The 23,342-nt window shown below is 30.9% G+C and overlaps 1 protein-coding gene across 1 annotated transcript in view; it reads right to left on the reverse strand.

Moving 5' to 3' along the window:
- The window catches only part of LOC126882527 (zinc finger protein 43-like), a 79,353-nt gene that overhangs the window by 52,553 nt on the left and 3,458 nt on the right, over positions 1–23,342 (reverse strand). Inside the window, exons 2-6 of the mRNA XM_050647494.1 lie at positions 15,591–15,751; positions 8,241–8,631; positions 6,434–6,597; positions 4,168–4,558; positions 536–626 (exon numbers count right to left, since the gene is read on the reverse strand). Of these exons, the coding sequence (XP_050503451.1) occupies positions 536–626; positions 4,168–4,558; positions 6,434–6,597; positions 8,241–8,631; positions 15,591–15,751 (1,198 nt within the window). The remainder of the gene's footprint in view (positions 1–535; positions 627–4,167; positions 4,559–6,433; positions 6,598–8,240; positions 8,632–15,590; positions 15,752–23,342) is intronic.

Here is a 23,342-nt window from a genome sequence, read left to right on the forward strand (position 1 = left end):
CAGGGTGTTCCGAACTTGAGGAAAGGGTGAGGAAAAAACACACTATCATTGTTACACCCGGTGTAAAATAACACTTACCTATTTAGCAATAATATTATTACAGCAGTATTGTTGAATAATGAGGCTATAACATATTAAAAAAATCACTTAAATCGGCCAACAGGTTTAGGAAATACGAGACTTCAAAAATGACCAAATTTTTAGGTGGGCCGATTTCTATGATCGTAAGTTTAATTTCTAAAATTTGGTAACAGCTTCAGTCTCAATCACCTCTCGAAAATTTCAATTATAATTTCCTAACACTTATACAAATCATAAAAAAATGCAGAAAATATATAGAATTTATTCATTTTTAAACAAATTGTTGACTAGGTTATTAACGATAATAATAGTCTCGGAAAATATATTGGATATGAGTCAGTTAATATCAGTTATCAGTTAATATCAGTTATTATTAGTCAGATGCATTGTACTGACATGCTTTTTTAGATTTTCCTTTAATTTCGCTTTATATGAACAAAAGATACATGCAAACTTTGGTTCTTTCTGGCATTCCAATTTCTGGTGTCTTGTCAGTGATCCCTTTAGTTTGTATAATTTGTTGCAGATATTACATGGAAAACCCCCTAAAATAAATATAATCAATGTTAAGTCTATTAGAAAATATTAATTAGTTATTTTTTTATAATTGTAAGTGAACAACAAGAATATACCAACAATAGCGGATGAGAAAATGTTAAACGCACGTCTCAATCATACAAAATACATAATACGCAATACATAACGTCGCCTCAAAGCAACAGTAGGATATGTCAAATATTGTAGTTTCGAGAAAAACGCAATTGAATTTTTTACGAATTTTTCATTACTTAATAACTTTTTTATATTTGAATGGATTTACATGGAATTTTGTTAGAGTATATAACTTTACAGGCCTTACATAAATATTTATATTAATTCATAAAAAAGTGAAAAATAATTGGAAAAAAAGTTACTTGTCCTACTGTTGCTCTAAAAGTTAATCTGTTTTTTAACGATATCCGTAAATATGTGTCTTAAAGTGAGGACGTTTGAGTTGGAATAAATTCATTATCTCTATAATGGGAGCATTTGGAGAGAAATCCTGAGACAGGTCGATTTTTATTTTTAAATTATGACTTTTTACCATATATATCATACTAATGACGTCATCCATCTCGTCGTGATGACGTAATCGCTGATTTTTTAAATGAGAGTAAGGGTGGTGCGATAGCTCATTTGAAAGGTTATCTGTATCTGTAGAGTAGGGAGTGTGAGTCAAGTCCCACAGCACTTAGGCCACAATTGACCCATTGTACCGGGTGTCCCAATAAGAATGGCTCTCGGCCATATCTCAGGAACCGTTTATAGTAGAGCTTTGAAATAAAAAATTTTATAACAAAAGTTGCCTCAGGAAAAGCCTGCAAATTATTTTCATAATTGTGGGTCCACCGCTAGAGGGCGTAATTGAATATCAAAAATAAAAAAATCTAAATTTTACAAAATTTTTCTAATGAAGGTGCACTGGAAATCCGATTATTGTATTCTTCATCAAATTCTGCGCATATTTGATTTAACAAGTTTAACTCTACCTTTGCAAATAAGAGGTGGGGGTGAGTGGGAACCTTGTTATGAAAAAATGGCTTTAAGTCCGGTTCTGCTAAATCAAATTTTGAAAACTGGGTCTTGTTGAAGACAGATCTTTTTCTTCAATGTAAGCGTGATAATTTTGAACCATCCTAATAAGTAATAAGCCAGCTGGGAGGCGTTATTTAATTTTTTTCAGAAATCTAGTTTTCTTTGGAAAATATTAAATACAAGTATGCATTTTTAAACATACTTTATAAAATTAGATTAAATTAGCAATAGAATAGCGAAAACCGCATGTCGATATCTTTTTTCTATCTCAAGATATCTCGAGAAACGTGTAAATTTTATACATAACTGTTACTATCACCGGTAAACTAAGTTAATGAAAAGTAGTGTGCTGTGGAAAAAAACAAAATAACATTTTCCAGATGTCAACGTATAAAAATATAATTAATTAAAACAACAATATAAAGAGAAACAATACTATTAAAATTAAACATAACACAGAACAAAAAGAACTACTTAGTGACGACCTAAATATTCAAATTGTTGCCCATCATACACTACTCTAGAATACATTATCCAGAGAATACTAAACGCCATTCAAAGCATATCGAGAGCAGAAATTGAGACTGCTGTTCAATCTACTCTTGAAAGAGTAAATGTTTGCAACGAAAATGATGGGCAAAAATTTGAACGTTTATGTCATCACTAAATAGTTGTTTTTATTTCTTTGTAATAGGGCTTTTCAACGCTTCTCATTTGTTTCGAGCCTCTGTCATATGCCGTATAATCCGTGTATAATATTAATATACGAGATATGAACGAGGCTCGAAACAAATGAGAAGCGTTGAAAAGACCTAATATACGTTGATAGCTGGAAAATGTTTCTTTGTTGTTTCCATAGCACACTACTTTTAATGAATTTCGTTTACCAGTGACAGTAACAGTTATGTTTTTAAATTTACACGTGTTGTAAGATATCTCGAGATAGAAAAAAGGTATTAACATGCGGTTTTCGCTATTCTGTTGCTAATTTTGTCTAATTTTGTAATATGGTATTAAAAATGCATGTTTGTATTTAATATTTTCCAAGGAACACTAGATTTCTGAAAAAAATTAAATAACGACTTCTAGCTGGCATATTACTCAGTAAGTTGGTTCGAAATCATAACTTTTACATTGACTAAAAAGATCTGTCTTCAACAAGACCAAGTTTGCAAAATTTGATTAAGCAGAACCGGACTCACAGCCAGTTTTTCATAACAAGGTTCCCACTCACCCCCACCTCTATTTCCAAAGGTAGACCTAAACTTGTCAAATCAAATATGCGTAGAATTTTATGAATAATACGACGATCGGATTTCCAGTGCCCCTTCATTACGAAAATTTTGTAAAATTTAGATTTTTTAATTTTTGATATTCAATTACGCCCTCTAGCGGTGGTCCCACAATTATGAAAATAATTTCCAGGCTTTTCCTGAGGCAACTTTTGTTATAAAATTTTTTATTTCAAAGCTCTACTATAAACGGTTCCTGAGATATGGCCGAGAGCCATTCTTATTGGGACACCCGGTACATCCTCCCAGGGGGTTGTCGTCCTTAGTTCATTATCCATCCTGCCATCATTTGAAAGGTTATTTAATTCTCTATTCATTAATATAAACGTTAACATAAATATTTATACAGAGTGCCCAAAGAAAATTTTGTTTATTAAATTAATTGAGACAAAAAGAAGAGTGTATGTAATTCATTTACTTTAAAATACATTTGAGTGCGGTCAGAAAACAAAAAGAAATGTTTATTTCATAAATAAACATTGTTTTTCGCTTAAATTCAATGTTAAATCTGCCATCCACCTGTCTATTAGCAGCTTGAACATTGAATTTTAGCGAAAAGTAATGTTTATTTTTGAGATAAACATTATCACCTGTTTTTCTGACAGCAGTAAAATGTATTTTTAATTAAATAAATTGCTTACATTCTTCTTTTTGTGTCAAATAATTTAATAAAAAAATATTTTTTGAACACACTGTATAAATAAATATGTTAATATTTACATTGCTGAATAGAGAATTAAATAGACTTTCAAATGAGCTATAACACAACCCCTACTCCCATTTAAAAAAATCATTGATTACGTCATCACAACCAGATGGATGACGTCAGTAGTATGATGTATATGGCAAAAAGTCATAATTTAAAAATAAAAATCTAACTCTCTCAGGATTTCTCTCCAAATTCACCCCCTTCTCGAGATAATGAATTTATTCCAACTCAAACGTCCTCACTGTATAAACTTATATTGTACCGAAGTTTTGTTTAAAATTTTACACATTTTATTACAAAAAACGAAACAATTTTGTTGTTCAAACATTTTATTAGATAAATTATAAACTCAGTATACATGTTTTCCGGCAATTTTAAAACTTGACAACGAAAATGACAAACAAAAGAGAATGAAAAATTAATCAGAATTAGTTGTGGTCACATCGGATGCAGATAACGATGTGAAAAAATTATGGTGTCTCTTTGGTATTAAGTTATCGTTGCACAAACTCATTAAATCATTCTTTTTTTTAATCGGTATCGGTGGTGCTTGCTCATAGGCAAGAATTAAAGTTGGCTTTTCTCTCTGGCTTCTTAACTTTTTGGTAATATTGATAACATCAAATTCTTCCTGTTTGAATGAAGTCTTATAGACAATTTTTCCTGGTTCGCCTTTCTTGACTTTAATCCATTTGATGTCGTTGATTAAAACTTTTTGGCCTTTTTCGTTAACATTAAAGTTCGCTCCCATGTCTTTGGCTATTTTTTTCCAATCAAAAAATTCTTCAGTTGGCATCTCAGTAACTTCATATGGCTCACCTTTCTTTTTAGCTGACTTAGCAATGGTGGCCAATTCAGACGGAACATAAATTGGACCATTTTTAAGTATTTTAGTTCTTTCCTTTTCAATACAATATACTAAATATTGACTTCTACTAGATTTTTTATAACTTAAATTGGCTGAATTATTTATTTTTATTCTCACAATACAACTTTTAATATGAGTGTAATAGTAGAACTGTGGTAAGATTTCTGAAGATAATAAATATTGTGGATGTAAGCCGTTTAATATAAACAAAGACAAATATTCGCAATTCGGCAATAACTACATTAACAGTAGGATGTACGTAAGATAACTTAGTGTTGCATTAATATTTTGTGACCAAAATTAGTAAACGACAAAATACAACAGTCGGATATGTATGTTGTCTTAGTGTTACATTATAGCATATGAGTTAAAGAGAATTAAGCTACACAAGGATATGTAATATTGTGAAAAAAGTATTTAGGCCAATCAAGTTAGGTTTTTACTAGACATAACGGAAAAGACGAGGTTTGACAGTTGAAATGTGTAGTATGAGATATTACAAAAAGACTACCATCTTTGGATTCATCAATTTTTTAGTGGAACATTTTTTAAATCAACAATCAAAACGTCAAAATTAGTTTTTTACTCATAACTTAAAAACTTGTTTATTTAGAAATTTGACGTCCACAGGTAACTTTCTCAGAAAAAAAAGATACATCGAATGAGATACGTTAAATAAAAATCCTCATATTATCCTCCTCATTAAATCCTCCAGGTATATTATCCTCAATTTGACAACACATAACCTCCTAAACAACCTTGGTGGTTACACACTCTTAAACACAATGTTTATTAGTTTTTTTTGAAAATGATTTTTGAAGTGGAAGTCGAAACGCTATTTTTTTTAAGTAAAAATGTAACTGTCATTGCAAACAACTGTGGGTACTCCCAAATAAATACAATATTTATATAAACACAAACAGAATGAAAGAAAACATAACAATCTGGATACCTGGAATTACGAGTATAATGTCACTAAGAGAAAAAGAAGTAGAATTAACAGAATAATTGGAACATTATAATATCCATATGGTATGAAACGGTGAAACCAAACACAAGGACGAAGGTGAGACAAAACTAACGGCAATTTTTATGCCTCCTTTGTAAATTATCTTCTACACATGTTTTAAGAACAAAATTATAATAAAAAATAAAGTAAAAGATAGACATACTCGCAATCATTGATTGTTAACTCCCGACGACCGGTTTCGCTCTCTATAATATGCAGGCTCTCTAGAATATCTTCAGGTCAACGGTTACAAGTAAACTAAATGCTACAAATAAAAGCGAGAGTTAGAACAATGTCTGGCTGTAAAAGATGAAAAAAAAACATTTTCCATTTTCCGTACATCCAATCAAATCCCCATTGGCATAATTTGAGCAAAAAATCATGTTATTGAAGACTATAGAAGGAGCCCCTTGTAGCTACATGTAAGTACAACACGTTAATATTGCATAATCACAGACTGCATACATTTGCATGTGTTTGCGGATATAAGAGCGTTTGTTACTGCCAGTATGTGTGCATACATTGTATTTGTCTGTGGTCTTAATTTATATATATATATATATTGTTAAATATTGGCTTTATCTGATGAATCTTTTTAGCATCTTTTACAACCAGACATTGTTCGAACTCTGGTTTCTATTTGTAGCATTTAGTTTACTTGTACTTGTAACCGTTGACCTGAAGATGCTCTGCATATTATAGAGAGCGAAACCGGTCGTCGGGAGTTAACAATAAATGATTGCGAGTGCGTATGTCTTTTACCTTATCCAAAATGAACTCGCATATGCAACCCATTCAACTTTTGTATAATAAAAAACTTTGATATGATTTTGAATCTATATTAAACATAATAAAAATACAAAATAAAATTGGGAGTTATGGTAGATTTTTTACAAAACCTGATGTTTCAGAAGTATATGTCTTTTAAGGTTTCCCTTTAACTTAGCTTTATAGGAACAATATGAACATGCGAACTGTGGTTCTTTCTGGCACTCTTTTCTTTTGTGCTCTCTCAATGATGACTTTAATTTATATATTTTATCGCAGGTGTCACAATGAAACCCTAAAAGTTAATTTCATCATAAAACATTTATGGTAAACTGGAGAGTGTAAAGGAATGGAAAACCTATTCACCTATGAAGCTTGAGGATATCAGTCAAAAGAGAGGAGAAAGACAAGCTACGTTGTTGTACTAATTTATATATTGTTGGAATCGTTTCGTTTTGTGTTTACAAAGCAGCATTAGTCTATAATATGTGAAGTAACAAGACTACGTGGTAAAGGCAACAGATCTGAACAAACGGCCCTCCAATTAAGGAATCACATTAAAGTGAGCATGGTTATTTACAATAAGCACGAAATTATTTCCTATGGGCCATTCCACGAACATACGCCTGTTTTGGATTACTTCGACAACGAATATTTTACTGTGCAACATAAGAAGTACGAAAGTAATAATTATTCCAATAAACAACAATGTAATTTGCAATTTACTTTCGTTCTTCTTATTTTGCACAGTAAAATATTTGTTGTCGAAGTAATCCAAAACAGATTTTTTAATTTTTGATATTCAATTACGCCCTCTAGCGGTGGTCCCACAATTATGAAAATAATTTCCAGGCTTTTCCTGAGGCAACTTTTGTTATAAAATTTTTTATTTCAAAGCTCTACTATAAACGGTTCCTGAGATATGGCCGAGAGCCATTCTTATTGGGACACCCGGTACATCCTCCCAGGGGGTTGTCGTCCTTAGTTCATTATCCATCCTGCCATCATTTGAAAGGTTATTTAATTCTCTATTCATTAATATAAACGTTAACATAAATATTTATACAGAGTGCCCAAAGAAAATTTTGTTTATTAAATTAATTGAGACAAAAAGAAGAGTGTATGTAATTCATTTACTTTAAAATACATTTGAGTGCGGTCAGAAAACAAAAAGAAATGTTTATTTCATAAATAAACATTGTTTTTCGCTTAAATTCAATGTTAAATCTGCCATCCACCTGTCTATTAGCAGCTTGAACATTGAATTTTAGCGAAAAGTAATGTTTATTTTTGAGATAAACATTATCACCTGTTTTTCTGACAGCAGTAAAATGTATTTTTAATTAAATAAATTGCTTACATTCTTCTTTTTGTGTCAAATAATTTAATAAAAAAATATTTTTTGAACACACTGTATAAATAAATATGTTAATATTTACATTGCTGAATAGAGAATTAAATAGACTTTCAAATGAGCTATAACACAACCCCTACTCCCATTTAAAAAAATCATTGATTACGTCATCACAACCAGATGGATGACGTCAGTAGTATGATGTATATGGCAAAAAGTCATAATTTAAAAATAAAAATCTAACTCTCTCAGGATTTCTCTCCAAATTCACCCCCTTCTCGAGATAATGAATTTATTCCAACTCAAACGTCCTCACTGTATAAACTTATATTGTACCGAAGTTTTGTTTAAAATTTTACACATTTTATTACAAAAAACGAAACAATTTTGTTGTTCAAACATTTTATTAGATAAATTATAAACTCAGTATACATGTTTTCCGGCAATTTTAAAACTTGACAACGAAAATGACAAACAAAAGAGAATGAAAAATTAATCAGAATTAGTTGTGGTCACATCGGATGCAGATAACGATGTGAAAAAATTATGGTGTCTCTTTGGTATTAAGTTATCGTTGCACAAACTCATTAAATCATTCTTTTTTTTAATCGGTATCGGTGGTGCTTGCTCATAGGCAAGAATTAAAGTTGGCTTTTCTCTCTGGCTTCTTAACTTTTTGGTAATATTGATAACATCAAATTCTTCCTGTTTGAATGAAGTCTTATAGACAATTTTTCCTGGTTCGCCTTTCTTGACTTTAATCCATTTGATGTCGTTGATTAAAACTTTTTGGCCTTTTTCGTTAACATTAAAGTTCGCTCCCATGTCTTTGGCTATTTTTTTCCAATCAAAAAATTCTTCAGTTGGCATCTCAGTAACTTCATATGGCTCACCTTTCTTTTTAGCTGACTTAGCAATGGTGGCCAATTCAGACGGAACATAAATTGGACCATTTTTAAGTATTTTAGTTCTTTCCTTTTCAATACAATATACTAAATATTGACTTCTACTAGATTTTTTATAACTTAAATTGGCTGAATTATTTATTTTTATTCTCACAATACAACTTTTAATATGAGTGTAATAGTAGAACTGTGGTAAGATTTCTGAAGATAATAAATATTGTGGATGTAAGCCGTTTAATATAAACAAAGACAAATATTCGCAATTCGGCAATAACTACATTAACAGTAGGATGTACGTAAGATAACTTAGTGTTGCATTAATATTTTGTGACCAAAATTAGTAAACGACAAAATACAACAGTCGGATATGTATGTTGTCTTAGTGTTACATTATAGCATATGAGTTAAAGAGAATTAAGCTACACAAGGATATGTAATATTGTGAAAAAAGTATTTAGGCCAATCAAGTTAGGTTTTTACTAGACATAACGGAAAAGACGAGGTTTGACAGTTGAAATGTGTAGTATGAGGTATTACAAAAAGACTACCATCTTTGGATTCATCAATTTTTTAGTGGAACATTTTTTAAATCAACAATCAAAACGTCAAAATTAGTTTTTTACTCATAACTTAAAAACTTGTTTATTTAGAAATTTGACGTCCACAGGTAACTTTCTCAGAAAAAAAAGATACATCGAATGAGATACGTTAAATAAAAATCGGTTAATAAACAAAAAAGTTATTGCAAAACGGAGGACAAAATCACTGTTTTTGAATATAGTTAATAACAATTTTATTGTTTGTTAAAATACGTTTTAATATACCCAAAATTGAGGGCACTATGGTGTTTGAATGGTGTGCAAAAAATGGTCCAGATCTGTTAAATAGTTTTCGTAAAATTGAATTTGTTTATAAAATTTTTTGAAAAACGAGCTAATTTCTGAGGCTGGTCCAGTTAATATGGCTGAATGTATCTCAATAATCCGGGGCTCATTTCCTTCGTTAAGATGTATACTAACAGATTATAAAAAAAAAAGTAAAAAAAAATACATATACGTACACAAAATTATTTGTTAATAAATAGCAGTTTTTAAGCTTATAAACAATTACAATAATTTCGTAGAAATTAGATCAAATTAAATGGCAATAAAAATACGGAAAGTTAATTAAAATACACAACTTTCAAAAAAAAATTTAGATCCTACGACCCTTGGGGTCTGAGATAGCCCCTTTTTTTGAAAAAATCACTGTTACGTTAATTAACAACACTAAGAACTGAAATTAACCAATCTTTTATAAGAAAAGTCAAAGTTTTTAACAAAGTTTTTAGTAAGAAAAAATGTTAAAAATCGTTTAAATAGGAGTGTTATAAACACAGAGTATTTTGCGTTCCGACTAAAGTAAAAAATAGCGGGCGTAGTCGACTGACTGAATAGTGGGCGCGGTTGGTGACCGGCATGCGGCATTAACTATTAAAATTACGTTATCCCGACCACAAAAATCCACTTTAAGGTGAATGACAAATTTTTGTCATTCCTTATGTTTTCGAGGTCTCTGAATCCGAATATGGAGTTAACCTTTTTCTAGAATTAATGGAACATGTTCAAAAATCAAATTTTATGCAAAAATGCGAAAAATAAATTTTGATGATTTTTCAATTTTAACGCACTATATTTTTGGTCGCTGTAAATATTTCCTTTTGAAAATTTTACTGTGTTATCTTTGAAGCATTTAAATAACAATGAGATTTGTCCAAAATGACTCAACACGTTAAAAGAGAAGTTGTTAATTTTTAAACATTTTGTAGTCAGATTTCGTTAGTTTCATGTTTACTTAAAAAAGTTGAGTGACAAACTTTTTAGTTTATAATTTTAATTAACACAGAAATAAAATATAATTCATGAAGAAGTTTTCCAAAAAAATTTAATTTAAAATATGCAATAGGAAAAATGTTATGTGACTTTATAGACGAGCGGCACACCTCAAAAAAGCTTATTTCTCGAGATACTGATACTAATTTTGGTTATACTTTATATTTTTTATGGTGCTGAAAACTAAAATTAGGGTTGTTTTGAATTTTACGTGGGGAAACATTATCAAAATCGCAACTTTAACCTAAAAATAAAAAAAAATCACGTTTTTTTGAGTTTAATTTGCTACAACTCTGTTCCATTGTAAAATTTTTTTCTGATATTTTTATAGTATATATTTCTCACCTTTCTGAAGACAATGGGACCTGCTTCAATATTTCTGTCTTGCCATAAAGAAAGTTATAAATTGTTTGAAGTAAAAGGTGCAGATTCTTGAATTGCAAAGTTTAATCGCAAAAGTTGAGTAACAAAATTTGAAATTTAGCTGTTTAATTAATTTTAATTTAAAATCTAGAGTACAGAGAACAAAATGTTTTATAGAAAAAAAGTGGTGTAACTTTTAATTTTAAGAAAAACGTGATTTCATTTTTTTTATTTTTAGGGTAAAATTGCGATTTTGACAATGTTTCCCCATCTAAAATTCAAAATAAAACTCATTTTCGTTTTCAGCACCATAAAAAGTATAAAGTAAGACCAAAATTAGCCTTTCACCACACCGTGGTTGATATCTCGAGAAATGAGCGTTTTTTTTTGGGGGGAGTACCACTCGTCTATAAGGTCGCGTAACTTTTTTTCTGTTGCATATTTTGACTTTGTGGCCTTTTTATTGTTATTTTTTAAATTTATTTATTCAAAATATAATTTTACTAAATAAATGTACAACATAATAATATTCATAAAATTCAAGTTTCTACCAAAATATATAAATATAATATTAAGCTTCAAATCCGGTATACTGTCAATGTTAAAAATGGGCTGCAACGGTCTAGCGCTAGCGAATGCTAGTCCGCGAATATATTCTCATTCGGCTGCGCCCATCATTTTTTTTTTTACTTTAATCGGAACGCAAAATACTCTTTCTTTATAACAATACTGTTTAAACAATTTTTAACATTTTTTCTTGCAAAAAACTTTGTTAAAAACTTTGACTTTTCTTATAAAAGATTGGTTAATTTCAGATCTTAGTGTTGTTAATTAACGTAACAGTGATTTTTTCAAAAAAAGGGGCTATCTCAGACCCCAAGGGTCATAGGACCTAAAAATTTTTTTTAGAAGTTGTGTATTTTAACCATCTTTCAGTATTTTTTATTGCCATTTAATTTGACCTAATTTCTACGAAATTATTGTAATTGTTTATAAGCTTAAAAACTGCTATTAATTAACAAATAATTTTGTGTACGTACATGTAATGTTTTTTACTTTTTTTTTCATAGGGTATTAGTATACATCTTAGCGAAGGAAATGTGTCCCTGATTATTGAGATACATTCAGCCATATTAACTGGACCAGCCTCAGAACTTAGCTCTTTTTTCAAAAAATTTTATAAACAAATTAAATTTTGCAAAAACTATTTAAGAGATCTAGACCATTTTTTGCACACCATTCAAACACTATAATGCCCTCAAGTTTAGGTATATTTAAACATATTTTAATAAACAATAAAATTGTTATTAACAATATTCAAAAACAGTGATTTTGTCGTCCGTTTTGCAATAACTTTTTTGTTTATTAACCGATTTTAATTTGGTGTATATCATTCAATGTATCTTTTTTTTTTGAAAAAGTTACCTGTGGACGTGAAATTTCTAAATAAACAAGTTTTTAAGTTATGAGCAAAAAACTAAGTTTGACGTTTTGATTGTTTATTTAAAAAATGTTCCACTAAAAAATTGATGAATCCCAAGATGGTAGCCTTTTTGTAATATCTCATACTACACATTTCAACTGTCAAACCTCGTCTTTTCAATTATGTCCGAAAACGGCTTATTTTTTACTAACTTGATTGGTCTAATTCCACTTTTTATTTATCTTAGTGTTACATTCAACAGAAGGGTTTATTTCCAATCATTTGAAATGGTTTTGAAAAGTCATTTTTTTTACATATCCTACTGTTGCTTTGAGGCGACGATAATACACAATATACAAATATGAACTTTCCACACACAGAACCACATAAAACACATATGAATAATGCAGAAAACACATAATAATCAAAAATTGATGCACCATAGGGCATAAAACATCTACCCTCGGATCTTTTTAGCCAAAGCATAGCTGTAGCCTATAACACCATGGCCGAGTATATTATCCTCAATTTGACAACACATAACCTCCTAAACAACCTTGGTGGTTACACACTCTTAAACACAATGTTTATTAGTTTTTTTGAAAATGATTTTTGAAGTGGAAGTCGAAACGCTATTTTTTTTAAGTAAAAATGTAACTGTCATTGCAAACAACTGTGGGTACTCCCAAATAAATACAATATTTATATAAACACAAACAGAATGAAAGAAAACATAACAATCTGGATACCTGGAATTACGAGTATAATGTCACTAAGAGAAAAAGAAGTAGAATTAACAGAATAATTGGAACATTATAATATCCATATGGTATGAAACGGTGAAACCAAACACAAGGACGAAGGTGAGACAAAACTAACGGCAATTTTTATGCCTCCTTTGTAAATTATCTTCTACACATGTTTTAAGAACAAAATTATAATAAAAAATAAAGTAAAAGATAGACATACTCGCAATCATTGATTGTTAACTCCCGACGACCGGTTTCGCTCTCTATAATATGCAGGCTCTCTAGAATATCTTCAGGTCAACGGTTACAAGTAAACTAAATGCTACAAATAAAAGCGAGAGTTAGAACAATGTCTGGCTGTAAAAGATGAAAAAAAAACATTTTCCATTTTCCGTACATCCAATCAAATCCCCATTGGCATAATTTGAGCAAAAAATCATGTTATTGAAGACTATAGAAGGAGCCCCTTGTAGCTACATGTAAGTACAACACGTTAATATTGCATAATCACAGACTGCATACATTTGCATGTGTTTGCGGATATAAGAGCGTTTGTTACTGCCAGTATGTGTGCATACATTGTATTTGTCTGTGGTCTTAATTTATATATATATATATATATATATATATATATATATATATATATATATATTGTTAAATATTGGCTTTATCTGATGAATCTTTTTAGCATCTTTTACAACCAGACATTGTTCGAACTCTGGTTTCTATTTGTAGCATTTAGTTTACTTGTACTTGTAACCGTTGACCTGAAGATGCTCTGCATATTATAGAGAGCGAAACCGGTCGTCGGGAGTTAACAATAAATGATTGCGAGTGCGTATGTCTTTTACCTTATCCAAAATGAACTCGCATATGCAACCCATTCAACTTTTGTATAATAAAAAACTTTGATATGATTTTGAATCTATATTAAACATAATAAAAATACAAAATAAAATTGGGAGTTATGGTAGATTTTTTACAAAACCTGATGTTTCAGAAGTATATGTCTTTTAAGGTTTCCCTTTAACTTAGCTTTATAGGAACAATATGAATATGCGAACTGTGGTTCTTTCTGGCACTCTTTTCTTTTGTGCTCTCTCAATGATGACTTTAATTTATATATTTTATCGCAGGTGTCACAATGAAACCCTAAAAGTTAATTTCATCATAAAACATTTATGGTAAACTGGAGAGTGTAAAGGAATGGAAAACCTATTCACCTATGAAGCTTGAGGATATCAGTCAAAAGAGAGGAGAAAGACAAGCTACGTTGTTGTACTAATTTATATATTGTTGGAATCGTTTCGTTTTGTGTTTACAAAGCAGCATTAGTCTATAATATGTGAAGTAACAAGACTACGTGGTAAAGGCAACAGATCTGAACAAACGGCCCTCCAATTAAGGAATCACATTAAAGTGAGCATGGTTATTTACAATAAGCACGAAATTATTTCCTATGGGCCATTCCACGAACATACGCCTGTTTTGGATTACTTCGACAACGAATATTTTACTGTGCAACACAAGAAGTACGAAAGTAATAATTATTCCAATAAACAACAATGTAATTTGCAATTTACTTTCGTTCTTCTTATTTTGCACAGTAAAATATTTGTTGTCGAAGTAATCCAAAACAGGCGTATGTTCGTGGAATAGGGTATAATATACGATTGACATTAGTGATTTATAAAAACAGCGAGTGGTTCACAGTATGTGTACAATAATTACACCTGGACCATGAAAAATATGAAAATGTATGCAAAACTGGCATAGAAAAATCTTTATTGAAACCAAAAATGTAAGCTTGTCTATTTGTAGCCGTATTCACTATGACTCTATTGCACTTGTTTAAGAAGTAAGAGTAATACTGATATTATTAACTGGTGGGTGAGAAACTCCACCGTGTAAATATTTTAAAATCAGATATCACAAACGGTTAATAAAGAGTGTCGATACATTTCTAAGTAATCAGGGCCTAGATTCCGTGCACTGTAGATATCTACATGTCGCTTTCTATCGATATTTGAATATCAAAATATTTGAATTTTTAGCTTTAATTGAATTATTTTCTAGTTTTGCTCTAGTTTAATAATTAGAGTATAACCTAGCAAAACTAGAAAATAATTCAATTTAAGCTAAAAATTCAAATATTTTGATATTCAAAAATCGATAGAAAGCGACATGTAGATATCTACAGTGCACGGAATCTAGGCCCAGTATCGCGATACAAACCTCATAGTGTATTTGGCTATCTCAATATCGCTGTATCAGTATCACATTTCAATATCTTCGTCGTCTACAAGTCTACAAGTGAAACAGATACCAATCTCATGGTAATACCTGTATAGCAACTTGTCGCGATATATGTATCGATACCGATCTCAACGTGAATGGGGCCCTTAAGATAAAGACAAAACTAATGACAAGATTAATGCCTCCTTTTTAAATTAGCTTCAACACAGCATAAAAACAATAAATTGCTGTATTGAATCAAAGAACGAAACGCACAATTTTTAAAAAAACAAATTATAATAAAAAACTTTGATATGATTTAAAATCTATATTAAACACGAATAAAAATACAAAATAAAATTGGGAGTTATGGTAGATTAACAACTTAGTGTCTTCTAAGTATATGTCTTTTAAGGGTTCCTTTTAACTTAGCTTTATATGGACAACATGGACAGGCAAACTGTGGGTCTTTCTGGCAATATTTTCTTTTGTGATCTCCCAAAGATTTCTTTAATTTATATGTTTTATCGCAGGTGGTGCAATGAAAGCCTAAAAGATATTGATTTCATGATATATACATATACACATATTATAACATATTGTGTTATAAACTGCTTTGATGACAATACGGATTATAAAAAGATGATAACTGAAGATGTGGCTGATGTTCTTCCACTGTATCTTTGCACATCGTCACCATTCGTGTTTAGGAAATAAACCTAAATACACTCAGATGCAAAAAAACGCAACGGAGAAAATTTTGGTCAAATTCAAAGTATTTCAGTTTTTTTATTTTTAGCCCTATTTTGATGATTTTTTTAGCACACTGTGTAAAAATTTATAAATGTTCATTTGGTATAGTGAGTTTTTTAATAAAATTTTGTATTTGACTTATTATACGGTGTTAATCGACAGGTGGTTTTTTATCCTTTGAAACATCCTGTGGAATAATTCCGTTAGCTGATTTTCGTAAAACCTTGTTTTTTGGTTGCAACCATGTCTTCTAAGTATTATGTTTTGTATAACTTAATACTTTGTGTTGCCTCCCCTAGCCTCTATAACTGCCTGTACACGTCGGCCCATGCTGTCTATGAGGTTGCGAATATCATCTTGCTGGATGTTTTGCCATTCCTCTTCTAGAGCCAAGCCAAGTTGGTTATTGAGGCTGGTGCGCATGTCCCAAAGGTGCTCTATTGGGTTCAGACCTGGCGAACACGCTGGCCAGTTCATTTTATTTATACCAACTTTCTCTAAATATTGCGTGACACATATTGCAGAGTTCGGTCGCGCATTATCTTATATTAATAGAAAATTATCGCCGATATAATATATCAATATATATATATATATATATATATATATATATATATATATATATATATATATATATCAATATTATATTGAGAAAAGGGTACTACGTGATTCGCTAAAATTTTTAAAATTCGCTGAAGACAGTATCTCAACTCATTCGTAAAAAGACCATTTCTCCATTGTCCTAAATTCCAATGTAAATGTTCCCTGGAAAATTGTAGTCAAATTCATGCAATCTTCGACGAACTGTAAATACACTTACATTATTGCCTCAAACCCCTTGAAGCTGATTTCTTATTTGCTCCGCTGTTAAATGACAATCCCGCAAAGCGTTGACTCGTATAAAACGATCATCAAAAGCGGTCGTTTTGCGCTTCCTGCCACTTACTGCTTTACGCTTGTTTGTTCCAGTTCGTATAAAACGTTCCACTACCCTTTGGATGGTAGAGCGATGAGTGTATAGTACTCTAGCCACTATGATCAATCATAGGTAGTGTTGCCAGGTCCGATTTGTTTTTAATCGGTACATAAGCAAAAACAAATCGGGATTTGGGGTTGTAGATCGGGACAAATAAACATCAATAGCCCAGTAGTAAATAAAAGTCTCTACCATTAAAAATAAGCGAGTTACGCTCAAAATAAAGTTGGCTCCTTTTTTTGGTAAAAAATCGTGAAAATCTCCCCCTATTTAGAACCGTAAATAAAATTAATCGTTACCGCTTTACCATTTACTTTATATGTGTATTGTTTATACGATCTGTAAGGTTTACCGGTCGGGAGTGCTTAGTTTTATAAAAAATTGGTTTTATAGTAGAAAAAAATTCTACAATATTGGAAAATGCCCTTTTTTCAAAATAACTTAAAAATATTAGGGATACCTACTAAAAATCTCAAGTAGTAAAAAGGAGTCAACTTGATTTTGAGCATAACTCGCTTAGTTTTGATGCCAGAAACTTTTTTAAAACATAAAAATAAAGCTTTATTACAAAAGCTTTAATTAATTTTTCCCGAAAAGTGCTTCATTTCTTGTTTATTTCACGTTGAAATATTTGATTTGGAATTTGACGAATAAAAACATATTTTTCATGAGCTACAACTTTGCTTTTGCTGGGTCTATAGACTTGACAAGTTCCACAATTTTTTTTTCATTTTGTTATATTATGCTACATTTTCGCTAAGAATATTTTTTTCGATGAAATACATACTTTTTGAGTTATTTGTGAAAATCGCCTGAAAACGTGATTTTTTTTTCGAAAAATAAACATTTTCATTCGTGAATAACTCGAAAAGTATTAAGCAAGTTAAAATTCTATAGAATTAAAATTGCTTAGAATTAGTAAATTTATCCATCTCCGGACTTATTTTAAACGAGCGGTTTTTACCCCTAACTAGGGGTGACTGTCACCCTCCGAGTAAAAGCAACCAACGGCACAAGCCGTCCAAAGTTTCATGCAATTCGGAGTTGATCCTGAAAACTACACGGTATCGCCGTATTTCCCGTTCATTTACTGGACTACAAGGTGTTTCTATAATCTGTATTTAATCCTACATAATAATAATAATCAGACGGAATTACAAAAAAAATCGTAGATTAAGTAAGTTATTTATTTTTATTAAAATTATATTTTTCATTCGATTTTGCCGCTTTTAGGAGTGCCTTGTTTTTATAATATAGTTATAAAATTCACTGCAAATCCTCCTGAAATTAGTTTTCTTGGGTGAATATCGGGACATTTGGTGTCCCGATCAGGTACAAATCGGTACGCGTCCCCAGACCCCTGAAAATCGGGACGTCCCGCGCAAATCGGGACACCTGGTAACGCTAATCATAGGTAAACAAAATGTGTCAATATGACATAATGATAACAGTCACCAAAGCCACCTCGACGTATTACAAAATAACTCCAAAATAATCATAATTAAAAAAGTCCTAAATTGTGGGTGGCAAATTCATTTGGCTCCAAAAAATGAACCAAGGCATATTTTGACATGAAACAAAAAACACAATGATTAGGATACATGGTTGCAACCGATAAATAAGGTTTTACGAAAATTCGCACACGGAATTATCCCACAGGATGTTTCAAAGTTAGGATAAAAAATCACGTTTTAATTAACCCCGTACAGTAAGTCAAATATAAAATTTTATCAAAAACTGACTATATCAAATTAAAATCTATAAATTTATACACAGTGTGCTAAAAAATCATCAAAATAGGGCTAAAAATAAAAAAATTTAAATACTTTGAATTTGATCAAAATTTTCTCCATTGCGTTTTTTTGCATCTGAGTGTACCGTACGTCCGCTATAAGAATTAGAAAAGGGTTACTATTACAATGGACGTTTTTATACTTGTAAAATTAATGAACAATTTTTCTTGGTAAAAGGTATATTTATTTAAAAACCCTTGAAAGAGCCACAAGTATCACAACAAAACGTTTTCGTTCTCTAAAAAGAGCATCATCAGTGTTACAAGCCTAACATGCTGAGACACCTAAAAATACAAAGGTTAAAACTCTGCAAAAGTTGACAAAATGTCTTACATAATTAAATAAATTAAGGAAACCAAAGGATGGATATAGTCCCTACGGATAAGGCCCTAGGGCAACATATGACTCCCACGTGGTACATGAGTTGCTTGCTAGGTAATAATTAGGTCATCACATTGAGAGAGGTGAAAGGCAACTAAGTTGCCTTTTGTATTTTTGGATAGCTCATCATGCTAGGCTTGTAACACTGATGATGCTCTTTTTAGAGAGCGAAAACGTTTTGTTGTGATATTTGCGGCTCTTTTAAGGATTTTGAAATAAATATACCTTTTACCAAGAAAAATTGTTCATTAAATTTACTTGTAATTAATGGTATACAGTCAGATACAGGAAGTTCTTCCTTGTGGGTGTTCTTATACTTCTCTTTTATTGGCATATAGATTGTCCAATATTATCTACAGCCAATAAATATTTAAATCATTCTAATCAGAAATTAAAGTATTTTTATTGAAAACAAGCAAATACACATATTGTGCAAATATGGTGCAAATATGTCGTCAGATCATGTTCCTGTTGTTGGTAAATTTAAGTTGTTGTGGATCATCCCAAAACCTCTTTTCAGGGCATCAATAATTTTGACGTCATGTATGAGATTTTAAGAAAGTCGCGAATAGTTATCAGGATATTTATATTTATGTTTAAATAAATATTAATTTTTATATAAATATTTGCCAGAATATTATTATTTAAAATATTTTAAGGAAAAAATAAATAAATATAGGATACAACTTTACTACACAATGTCCGAATATACCAATGAAATAAAATAATTATATTTATATCGTTGAATTTCTAACCCAGTATTACAATTGTCATTTTATCCGTTAAAATTGTCAAACCTACTGTCACCATAGATTACTTTTATTTCTAATTATCTTTATTCGCATCATGGATTGGTTATCTATTAATAGTATTGTAATTGTCAACCAATTATAAGTAGCTTTAATACGGAAATACCCTTCAACGAATTAATAATGCGTTAGAGCGAATTCGACAAACTACGACGCACTGAAAAAAGGGTTTGGGATCATCTGTAGACTTAGTTACAACGTTACAAAAAAGAATATGTAGTAACAAAAAATGCGCTAAAAGACTAAAATGCAAGGAACCAAAAGAGTAAGTGCACGGATCCGTTTAGAGAAGCTAAATAACATGGAGCAAACATAATTTACACACAAAAAAAACTTTAAAAAGTATTTAATATTACCCCATTGACGTGATTTTAGCAATTTTTAAATATCTAAATGTCAATTTAGAGGTTACAACTAATATAAAATTTACAATAATTGTCAATTATTGTTAGAAAAAAAATCAATCACCGACCCACGGCTCTTAGACATTTACTACGGTTGCCTACTCCAACTGTGATGTGGAAACTTAAAAATGTTTGACTTACGTCACAAGAGTACACAAGACCATTTCTAAATTTGTTGCGGTAATGATCTTTGATTTTTGAAAGTGTATTGTGTATGTATGTGTATTATTTATGTTATTATTTATCATATATATGTATATACTAGTGTACCTTATATTTTTATATTTTGTAGTTTTGTATTTTTGTATAATTTTGGAATTGTTTCTCGTAAAAAGTTATTTTGAATTATCTATGAAAAGTTATTTATTATTGTTGTACATCGTACCTATTGCAGGAGCTTAAATAAGGATGTTTATAAGGTATGTTAAAACGTTAAAATTTCGTTATCTTCTTCTTCAGGTGCTATCTCCGCTACGGAGGTTGGCAATCATCTTAGCTATTTTAATTTTTGCGGCAGTAGCTCTAAATAGTTGTTTTGAGCTGCATCGAAACCATTCCCGCAGGTTCTTCAGCCATGAAATTCGTCTTTTTCCGATGCCTTCTTCCGATGCTTCTTCTGCCATCGTTATCGTTACGTTATGTATTAACGTAATAATAATGTTGATGAAATTTTAGAATGCCAGGTACTGGCTGTAGTGTGGTCAAATTTATTACCTATTATTTAAATTTTTACAGTAAATTATACAAGTAATTCTAATTTACATAATCCTAGCTGAACGCTAAGGACGGTATGTATTAATTAATCCAGTGTTGATGGAAATTCAGTATAGGCAACAAATTTTCAGTGTAGAATGGAGATTGAAGTACTAGATTTCTGTAAATCTTGCATTAATCGTTGGATAAACGTGACCTACCGGTCCAGATTAATTTTAAGTACAAAAACACTTAAATATCAACAGTTTTCCATAATTAGGTATTATAATCCACTAAACATCTTTATTTCACAACTATTTTTACTATTTTCCATACATCAAAGACATAAAAATATCGATTAATCATATTACGATTCAAATTACTGTACTCTCGTGACGTAATCGTGGGTTTAATGTTCATTGGTTAGTCGGTGTAGACAACCGTAGTAAATGTCTAAGAACCGTGTCACCGACCATCGTTCTATGGCTGTCTTTGTTCAATGTATGGTGTTGTGTATGGACAGGCGGCTTAAATTAATCGTTTCAGTTTCTGTGAGTAGGAAAGACGTAATATAACAAATAATTCGTGAATAATGTCATACTTGTGTAAAGATACAGTAGAAGAACTTTATAATATGTGGTACACTATTCTTTAAATGGTTATTCATTCTTTGATGTTCATGTAAAATTATTATAGATATTATAAATCCATAACCTGATGCTTCCTAAATATATGTCTTTTAAGGTTTCCCTTCAATTTAGCTTTATATGAACACCATGGACAGGGGAATTGTGGTTCTTTCTGGCATTCTCGTCTTATGTGCTCTGTCAATGATGATTTTAATTTATATGTTTTACCGCAGGTGTCACAATGAAAACCTAAAAGTTATTGAGTTTATTATCATCAACACCATCAAATATTTCTTGGGGATTTTTTGTGAGGATATGTTGTCCAAAAAAAATTGTGGGGATTATTTGTCCGAAATTTTTTGTGGGGATTTCTTGTCCGGGGATTATTTGTCTGGGACTTATTTGTGGGGATTTTTTGTCCGGGATTATTTGTCCTAGCTTAGCTAACACAACGGCGCAATTGATTTGTTATCTTAATGATATACTACTACTGACCCCCCCCGCCCCGCTTAAGATTAGAAAAAAAGTGTGAGCAGCTCGGCATGCAAGGTCAAATGCAATCCCAACTGTACTATATATATTTTTGAATTTGATATAATTGCATGTACAGTGCGACAAGCGAGTGGTGGCGGCTGACCTTCTCATATTCTGCATTTGTCGCTGTGTATTTTCGCTCAAGGTCACGCGCCAGCACTGGCTTGTCGGCTTGTAATTCTTTTTACTGTACAGTTTTGTACAGTAAGTACAAATTATACTTTTTATTGTACAAAAAGTACAATTTTGACCCGTAGAACACGATTTTTTTGGGTAACAGTTGATCCGGATGTCGATAAGATTGTTATAAACAAAAAACAGAATTACACAAAAGAGATTTTTCGCAAAGCAAAACATTTTTTTGTATTTTTTTTTTGGTTATTCTAAGCAAAAAATGTCTTTACACGTTTTTGTCCTTGCATATGCCCTTACAAGTAGGATGCATAGTTTTCGAGATAAACGCAGTCGAACTTTTAAAAAATCGAAAAATTGCAATTTTTGAACCTGAATAACTTTTTGATTAAAAAATAAAATAGCAATTCTGCTTACAGCATTTGAAAGTTCAAGTCAAATTATACCGATTCTGATTATTTACATTGCTAAAAATTAATTTTTTTATTACTTAACAAAGCTATAAACACATAGTGCTTGAGTGATGTTTTCAATGCATCAAGCAAAGCGCCTGCAAACAGGCAATTTGTACGTAGCATACATTAAAACGCATGCATTGGGCACGCGTCAAAACGCTCAAACACCATTTGTTTATAGTTTTGTTTAACGTTGTTCTGAAGCTATTTAACAAAATTTAAATTTCTTTTTGTTTAACATTAAAAGAATTAATTTTTAGCAATGCAAATAATCAAAACCGATATAATTTGACTTAAACTTTCAAATGCTGTAAACAAAAGAAAATTTTGGATTTTTTGAAAGTTCAACCGCGTTTATCTTGAAAACTATGAATACTACGAAAAAACTTGTAAGTGCAACTGTTACAGAAAAAAATCGTGTTCTACGGGTCAAAATACATAAAAAAACGTGGGTAAGTCCATCTAAATAAAAGAGGCCGTTGTACCCCCTCTGGCGACAGTACTACTATCTGTGCGCAAATTTTCATGTATTTTATGTAATTGAGGAAAATATAAAAAACATGGTGTTTTAACCTTTTTTA

This window comes from Diabrotica virgifera, chromosome 3 (assembly GCF_917563875.1).
Source record: "Diabrotica virgifera virgifera chromosome 3, PGI_DIABVI_V3a".
Lineage (NCBI taxonomy): Eukaryota > Metazoa > Arthropoda > Insecta > Coleoptera > Chrysomelidae > Diabrotica > Diabrotica virgifera.